At 44.2% G+C, this 9,593-nt stretch overlaps 1 protein-coding gene across 1 annotated transcript; it reads left to right on the forward strand.

Annotated features, from left to right (window-relative positions):
• The first annotated feature begins 2,352 nt into the window (after positions 1-2,352).
• LOC123771336 (clumping factor B-like) lies at positions 2,353-7,585 on the forward strand. Its single transcript, XM_069305321.1, has 3 exons — positions 2,353-2,462; positions 5,540-6,315; positions 7,473-7,585. The coding sequence occupies exons 1-3, from the start codon at positions 2,353-2,355 to the stop codon at positions 7,583-7,585; spliced, it is 999 nt and encodes a 332-aa protein (XP_069161422.1).
• The last annotated feature ends 2,008 nt before the right edge of the window (positions 7,586-9,593 follow it).

The following is a 9,593-nucleotide window of genomic DNA, read 5'->3' on the forward strand; positions in this document are numbered from 1 at the left end:
CGTGTCCAGCGTAGGATGACTAAGTTAATTCCCCAAATTAGAAATCTTTCATATGAAGAAAGATTAACAAAGCTTAAGTTGCATTCACTGGAAAGGCAAAGAGTTAGGGGTGACATGATAGAGGTTTACAAGTGGGTGAATGGACATAACAAAGGGGATATTAATAGGGTATTATAAGTATCAACACAAGACAGAACACGAAACAATGGGTATAAATTGGATAAGTTTAGATTTAGGAAAGACTTGGGTAAATACTGGTTCGGTAACAGGGTTGTTGATTTGTGGAACCAATTATCGCGCAACATAATAAAACTAGGATCCCTTGATTGTTTCAAGCGTAGGTTAGACATGTATATGAGTGGGATTGGGTGGTTATAAATAGGGGCTGCCTGGAATGGGCCAATAGGCCTTCTGCATTTATCTTCACTTTTATGTTGTTATAAATAGCCCATGACCCCAAATTACACTCAATCTCACCTCACCAACCACTTGGGCTGGACGGTAGAGCGACGGTCTCACTTCATGCAGGTCGGCGTTCAATCCCCAACTGTCCCAACAAGTGATTGAGCACCATTCTTTCCCCCCGTCCCATCCCAAATCCTGACCCCTTCCCAGTGCTATATAGTCGTAATGGCTTGGTGCTTCCCCGTGATAGTACCCCACCCTCCAGACATGCAGGTCTGTGGCTCAGTAGTGTCAGGAAAAACAGAAGACAGCCAAGGAGGAAAGATCAACCATCAGTCTTAATCACCGAAGCGACCACTGGGACCAACAGCAAAAGGCTCCTTGAAAAGCCTTACCCCCAAGAGAGACAGATCTTGGGGAAAAAGAGACAGATCTTAGTGAAGAGAGACAGATCTTGGGGAAAGAGAGACAGGCAAGAGAGATAGATAGCAGGCAAGAGCGACAGAGGGAGAGGAAACCATGTAACCTCAACCCCAGCACAAGACCGAAAACCAACACACACATCCGACTACGATATTGACGAGAGCAAAACAAGAGATTAATGAATGACTAGCGATGAAAACACTGGTCCAGATGGTGTCATTCACTCGGCTCTAATGATCGTTGTTAGCTGACTGTGTGTGGGTGTGTGTGTGTGTGTGGGGGGGTGTGTGTGTGTGTGTGTGTGTGGGTGTGCGTGTGTGTGTGTGTGTGGGTGTGGGTGTGTGTGTGTGTGTGTGGGGGGGTGTGTGTGTGTGTGTGTGTGGGTGTGCGTGTGTGTGTGTGTGTGGGTGTGGGTGTGTGTGTGTGTGTGTGTGTGGGGGGGGGGTGTGTGTGGGTGTGTGTGGGTGTGTGTGTGTGGGTGTGGGTGTGTGTGTGTGTGTGTGTGTGGGTGGGGGGGTGTGTGTGTGTGTGTGGGGGGGTGTGTGTGTGTGTGTGTGTGGGTGTGCGTGTGTGTGTGGGTGTGTGTGTGGGTGTGTGTGTGTGTGTGTGTGTGTGTGTGTGTGTGTGTGTGGGTGTGTGTGTGTGGGTGTGGGTGTGTGTGTGTGTGTGTGTGGGTGTGTGGGTGTGGGTGTGTGTGTGGGTGGGGGGGTGTGTGGGTGTGTGTGTGTGTGTGGGTGGGTGTGGGTGTGGGTGTGTGTGTGGGGGGGGATATATATGTTCGTGAATCTGGCCCCAGGTTCGTAAGTGCTGGCGTAACTGCTTCGTAAATCTGGCCCCAGGTTCGTAAGTGCTTGCGTAACTACTTCGTGAATCTGGCCCCAGGTTCGTAACTGCTTCGTGAATCTGGCCCCAGACTCGTAAGTGCTTGCGTAACTGCTTCGTGAATCTGGCCCCCTAGTCAGTTACCCGTGCTTGTCTGACCAGCAATTAGGCTGCTTGCGTAACCTAATAACCTTTGTTCTTATCTTCTTATCTTGTGCTGGGGTGATCTGAGTAGGAGGTAGTTGTAATAGTTATCTTACTGGTTTATTAAAAGTTATATGTGAAAATAAGGTTTAGTGTGTTCGCTGTTCTATTTCTTCTATTTGGTAGTTAGAGGGAAATCTTAAACCAGCAAATTTAGAAGCGGGGAAATTGAAATTAATAGGGTATTAAAAATATCAACACAAGACAGAACACGAAACAATGGGTATAAATTGGATAAGTTTAGATTTAGGAAAGACTTGGGTAAATACTGGTTCAGTAACAGGGTTGTTGATTTGTGGAACCAATTGCCGCGTAACGTGGTGGAGGTGGGGTCCCTCGATTGTTTCAAGCGCGGGTTGGACAAGTATATGAGTGGGATTGGGTGGTTATAGAATAGGAGCTGCCTCGTATGGGCCAATAGGCCTTCTGCAGTTACCTTTGTTCTTATCTTCTTATCTTCTTATGAAATAGATTTATTGAGGTATAAATTCACACAAAATGGATGAGGTCGCTCAAGCTATTCTCAACTCAGTGGTTACCCATCAACCAGTAGTTGAAGCTACAGTTCCCTTCCCATTAACAATGGGTGTAAAGCAGTTAGCATCTAAGTCAGTAATTATCAAAATCAGGCAATTATTAGGGGAAAGCGGGAAGCCATTACGACTATATAGCACTGGGAAGGGGTCAGGATATGAGGATTTGGGATGGGACGGAGGGAAAGGAATGGTGTTCAACGACTTGTGGATGGTCGGGGATTGAACGCCGACCTGCATGAAGCGAGACCGTCGCTCTACCGTCCAGCCCAAGTTGTATTAAGAGTTAGTACCTTACTTAGGTTGGTCTACCTGGACCACCAGTTAGTCTACCTGGACCAGCAGTTAGTCTACCTGGACCAGCAGTTAGTCTACCTGGACCAGCAGTTAGTCTACCTGGACCAGCAGTTAGTCTACCTGGACCAGCAGTTAGTCTACCTGGACCATCAGTTAGTCTACCAGGACCAGCAGTTAGTCTACCTGGACCAGCAGTTAGTCTACCTGGACCAGCAGTTAGTCTACCTGAACCACCATCAACCTGAAACCCCATCAACCAGATATCAACCAGGTATCAACCAGATATCAACCAGATATCAACCAGGTATCAACCAGGCACCACCAACAACCACCACCACCACCAACCACCACCACCACATGACTCATCATCAAGGATAATGAGGCTGTGACCCCACACCATAAGCCAGTTATAATGAGAACAATTGTGAGACGACAGATGACAGGTGAAGTGGCTGTAATTACCTACACAATTAAAGCAGCTGAGTATAGCTGATGTTGACAAGACGTGAGTATGTGGCTGTCAACGGCCGGTCCTTACTGTCAGACAGATGTCAGTGTCCTAAACTGCTGGCCTCCTCCTTGTATGGCGTCTGTCAGTGTCCTAAACTGCTGGCCTGCACCTTGTATGGTGGCTGTCAGTGTCCTAAACTGCTGGCCCGCTCCTTGTATGGTGTCTGTCAGTGTCCTAAACTGCTGGCCCGCTCCTTGTATGGCGTCTGTCAGTGTCCTAAACTGCTGGCCTCCTCCTTGTATGGTGTCTGTCAGTGTCCTAAACTGCTGGCCTCCTCCTTGTATGGTGGCTGTCAGTGTCCTAAACTGCTGGCCTGCTCCTTGTATGGTGGCTGTCAGTGTCCTAAACTGCTGGCCTGCACCTTGTATGGTGGCTGTCAGTGTCCTAAACTGCTGGCCTGCTCCTTGTATGGTGTCTGTCAGTGTCCTAAACTGCTGGCCTGCTCCTTGTATGGTGGCTGTCAGTGTCCTAAACTGCTGGCCACACCTTGTATGGTGGCTGTCAGTGTCCTAAACTGCTGGCCACACCTTGTATGGTGTCTGTCAGTGTCCTAAACTGCTGGCCACACCTTGTATGGTGGCTGTCAGTGTCCTAAACTGCTGGCCACACCTTGTATGGTGTCTGTCAGTGTCCTAAACTGCTGGCCTGCACCTTGTATGGTGTCTGTCAGTGTCCTAAACTGTTGACCACACCTTGTATGGTGTCTGTCAGTGTCCTAAACTGTTGACCACACCTTGTATGGTGTCTGTCAGTGTCCTAAACTGCTGGCCACACCTTGTATGGTGTCTGTCAGTGTCCTAAACTAAACTGTTCAGGAGAGAACTATCAACATCAGAGGTCCGAGACTGTTCAACACGCTTCCACTACACATAAGGGACATAACTGGCCGACCCCTCACAGTGTTCAAGAGAGAACTATCAACATCAGAGGCCCGAGACTGTTCAACACGCTTCCACTACACATAAGGGACATAACTGGCCGACCCCTCACAGTGTTCAAGAGAGAACTATCAACATCAGAGGCCCGAGACTGTTCAACACGCTTCCACTACACATAAGGGACATAACTGGCCGACCCCTCACAGTGTTCAAGAGAGAACTATCAACATCAGAGGCCCGAGACTGTTCAACACACTTCCACTACACATAAGGGACATAACTGGCTGACCCCTCACAGTGTTCAAGAGAGAACTATCAACATCAGAGGCCCGAGACTGTTCAACACGCTTCCACTACACATAAGGGACATAACTGGCCGACCCCTCACAGTGTTCAAGAGAGAACTATCAACATCAGAGGCCCGAGACTGTTCAACACGCTTCCACTACACATAAGGGACATAACTGGCCGACCCCTCACAGTGTTCAAGAGAGAACTATCAACATCAGAGGCCCGAGACTGTTCAACACGCTTCCACTACACATAAGGGACATAACTGGCAGACCCCTCACAGTGTTCAAGAGAGAACTATCAACATCAGAGGCCCGAGACTGTTCAACACGCTTCCACTACACATAAGGGACATAACTGGCAGACCCCTCACAGTGTTCAAGAGAGAACTATCAACATCAGAGGCCCGAGACTGTTCAACACGCTTCCACTACACATAAGGGACATAACTGGCAGACCCCTCACAGTGTTCAAGAGAGAACTATCAACATCAGAGGCCCGAGACTGTTCAACACGCTTCCACTACACATAAGGGGTATAACTGGCCGACCTCTCACAGTGTTCAAGAGAGAACTATCAACATCAGAGGCCCGAGACTGTTCAACACGCTTCCACTACACATAACTGGACGACCCCTCACAGTGTTCAAGAGAGAACTATCAACATCAGAGGCCCGAGACTGTTCAACACGCTTCCACTACACATAAGGGACATAACTGGCCGACCCCTCACAGTGTTCAAGAGAGAACTATCAACATCAGAGGCCCGAGACTGTTCAACACGCTTCCACTACACATAACTGGACGACCCCTCACAGTGTTCAAGAGGGAACTATCAACATCAGAGGCCCGAGACTGTTCAACACGCACTCGGAACACAACAGACGTTAATAACTATATAAGATTTTACTCTCGGCACTTTTCTTCTGTCGCTCCATCATCATTACATCTCCCTCTCCCTCCCAATCTTCTCTCCCACCCCCTTTTACCTCACTGGTCCCCTCACCCTCTCACCCTCTCACCCTCAGGGCCTCCCTCACGTCCCTGGGTCAGGGGTCCGCGTGACCTCTGGTCCACGTAACTTTAGGGGTAAAATCTTTTCAACCTGGAAACTCATTAAATCGAAATTTCCTTTAAAGTGAGCAGTAACTGGACATGATGTTGTACCCTCTGGAGCTGGTGTAAACCTTCCCTTCACACTGGACTTATTGCACTCTCATCTCCTGAACTCAATTCTCATCTGAAGTCTGAATCTAATTCTTATTGGACCTCTGAACTTAATTCTCATCTGAAGTCTGAATCTAATTTTTATTTGATCTCTGAACTCAATTCTCATCTGAAGTCTGAATCTGATTCTCATTTGATCTCTGAACTCAATTCTCATCTGAAGTCTGAATCTGATTCTGATTTGATCTCTGAACTTAATTCTGACCTGAAGTCTGAATCTGATTCTTATTGGACCTCTGAACTCAATTCTCATCTGAAGTCTGAATCTGATTCTCATTTGATCTCTGAACTTCATTCTCATCTGAAGTCTGAATCTGATTATCATTTGAACTCTGAACTTCATTCTCATCTGAAGTCTGAATCTAATTTTTATTTGATCTCTGAACTCAATTCTCATCTGAAGTCTGAATCTAATTTTTATTTGATCTCTGAACTCAATTCTCATCTGAAGTCTGAATTTGATTCTCATTTGATCTCTGAACTCAATTCTCATCTGAAGTCTGAATTTGATTCTCATTTCATCTCTGAACTTAATTCTGACCTGAAATCTGAATCTAATTCTCATTTGATCTCTGAACTTAATTCTCATCTGAAGTCTGAATTTGATTCTCATTTCATCTCTGAACTTAATTCTGACCTGAAATCTGAATCTAATTCTCATTTGACCTCTGAACTTAATTCTCATCTGAAGTCTGAATCTGATTCTCATTTGAACTCTGAAGCTAGTTCAGGGCACAGAGAGAGAAAGAGAGTTTATGTATTAATATCATTACGGAGAGGGAGAACCTCTTGTAGTTAATTTGTGTTTCCAGGAACGAGTTCGATGCTCACTGTCTACCTGGAGAAGGTAGATAACGAGATTATCTACCTTCTAATGTTAGCACACTCAGACCCGGGGAATTGACCGTGGCACTATATATATATATATATATATATATATATATATATATATATATATATACATATATATATATATATATATATATATATATATATATATATATATATATATATATATATATATATATATATATGACAATGTCAGACCACGGAGGAAAAATGAAACAGGAAATTTCCTTAAGTACTTTCGTATATTAAATACATCTTCAGAAGGACCTTCTGAAGATGTATTTAATATACGAAAGTACTTAAGGAAATTTCCTGTTTCATTTTTCCTCCGTGGTCTGACATTGTCACATTCTTAATCACGTGTTTATTTTCGTGATATACACATATATATATATATATATATATATATATATATATATATATATATATATATATATATATATATATATATATATATATATATATATATTTTCTGGAATTTTTTTTTGAGTTTTCAGTTGCATATTGTCCTGGGGACCATTCAGGCTTGTTCGCATATATATATATATATATATATATATATATATATATATATATATATATATATATATATATATATATATATATATATATATAGTTGGTATATAGCCTCTTCATTATTACTTACGTCTATCTATATATACTTTTATATGTACTTGATTATATACACTCACCTAGTTGTGCTTGCGAGGGTTGAGCTCTGGCTCCTTGGGCCCGCCTCATTTGGTACAACATTGCCTGTGAACAGTGAGAAATATGATGAACTTTTGAGCCAGAATGTTCAGTAATATGTTCAGTGGTTGTGATGTGTGTGTGTGTGAACAATTATGAACATCTTGTGTTGAACCTTGAGCTGCTGCCTGTGTGAACCTCTGTGAAGTTTGTTTCAATTTAAATTTGTCAAAAAGCCTTAGAATCTAATTCTTATCTCAGTTCAAAAGTTGATTAGCATCTCTGAAGGTGATTCTTATTATCTCGGCAGATATTTTACATATATTTTTCTCTTGACACCTAGGAAGGTTTGTGCGGGTGTCTAGTGCGGGTGTCTGGAGCGGGTGTCTAGTGCGGGTGTCTGGAGCGGGTGTCTGGAGCGGGTGTCTGGAGCGGGTGTCTGGAGCGGGTGTCTAGTGCGGGTGTCTGGAGCGGGTGTTGATACTTATTGAACTCCAGCCGCGGGTAAGGACGCGCTGGTGTTACTTAAACACCTGTGTGTGTGTGTGGGTGTTACTTAAACACCTGTGTGTGTGTGTGGGTGTTACTTAAACACCTGTGTGTGTGTGTGGGTGTTACTTAAACACCTGTGTGTGTGTGTGGGTGTTGAACTCGTCTACTGAGTAGCGAGGAGTGGCCCGGTATTATCTCAGGTGTTGGGAGTGTAGGGACCCATAGCCTCGGAGAAGAAAATATAGAGCATTCAGAGAAAAACTTGAAAAAAAGCGACTGTACCCCACTATTACTGACGTGGCTGAGTGGGCTGCGTCAGTGGCCATTAGTAGCAGGTTATAACGGAACCATTTGGGTTATATAACGAGCGGTTGGCGGTATATAGGCTGATATATATATATATATATATATATATATATATATATATATATATATATATATATATATATATATATATATATATATATATATTAGTATATTTTGGTAGCAGTCTTTCCTGTAGACATATATTATTAAATATGACCGAAAAAGTAAGATTAATAATTCTAACACGAATTTTCTCAATCTTTCGTACATTTCTTTTCACTGTTGGAGGTAAATCAAAAATCAATTCTCCAAAATTAATTTTTATTTATTTTTATTTAATAATGAATTTTATTTAATAATGAATAAATAATAAATAAAAATGAATTTTGGAGAATTGCTTTTTGATTTACCTCCAACAGTGAAAAGAAATGTACGAAAGATTGAGAAAATTCGTGTTAGAATTATTAATCTTACTTTTTCGGTCATATTTAATATATATATATATATATATATATATATATATATATATATATATATATATATATATATATATATATATATATATATATATATACATATACACACACCCTATAGACGGTATTTTCCTGTCTTCTTCAGCTCTGTACCGTCTACTGAACAGACAAGATTCTGTCTCTTCTGTCTAGGGTCTGGGGAGTGGTGAAATATATATGAGGAAATATATGAGAGTAAAATACGATAATGAGGCAATTAAGAGGACAAGATGAGGTTGTTATGGCTGCCAGCTGTGAGTTAGTGGTGATGAGGAGCCCCTGGCCCTCATTGGCCGCCCCCCCTAGTGTGAGGCAGCCTGTCCCCCTACCTAGTGTGAGGCAGACTGTCCCCCCTAGTGTGAGGCAGACTGTCCCCCTAGTGTGAGGCAGCCTGTCCCCCTAGTGTGAGGCAGCCTGTCCCCCTAGTGTGAGGCAGACTGTCCCTAGTGTGAGGCAGCCTGTCCCCCCCCACCTAGTGTGAGGCAGCCTGCCCCCCACCTAGTGTGAGGCAGCCTGCCCCCCACCTAGTGTAAGGCAGCCTGCCCCCCACCTAGTGTGAGGCAGCCTGTCCCCCCACCTAGTGTAAGGCAGCCTGCCCCCCACCTAGTGTGAGGCAGCCTGTCCCCCCACCTAGTGTAAGGCAGCCTGCCCCCCACCTAGTGTGAGGCAGCCTGTCCCCCCACCTAGTGTAAGGCAGCCTGCCCCCCACCTAGTGTGAGGCAGCCTGTCCCCCCACCTAGTGTAAGGCAGCCTGCCCCCCACCTAGTGTGAGGCAGCCTGCCCCCCACCTAGTGTGAGGCAGCCAAAGCCTCACACTAGCCTCACAAAGCCTGGAACTCAGCCACAGGCCCGTGAACAATTGAACAATAACAGGCCAGCCGTTAACTGTCTATTATACAGCTAACAATAGACAGTACAATCTACCACTTAAATAGACACGGGATATATTATACAAGCAAGATATATATTCAGATTACTGCCCCTGATATATGTTCTCTCTACCGCCCAGCAGGCAGAGTGATATACCGCTATATTTTGTAACTATATAATAATCGGGGGTATAACTAACGGCCTCGTAGCCTGGTGGAGAGCGCGCAGGACTCGTAATTCTGTGGCGCGGGTTCGATTCCCGCACGAGGCAGAAACAAATGGGC

Source organism: Procambarus clarkii, chromosome 54 (assembly GCF_040958095.1).
Source record: "Procambarus clarkii isolate CNS0578487 chromosome 54, FALCON_Pclarkii_2.0, whole genome shotgun sequence".
NCBI classification, from domain to species: domain Eukaryota; kingdom Metazoa; phylum Arthropoda; class Malacostraca; order Decapoda; family Cambaridae; genus Procambarus; species Procambarus clarkii.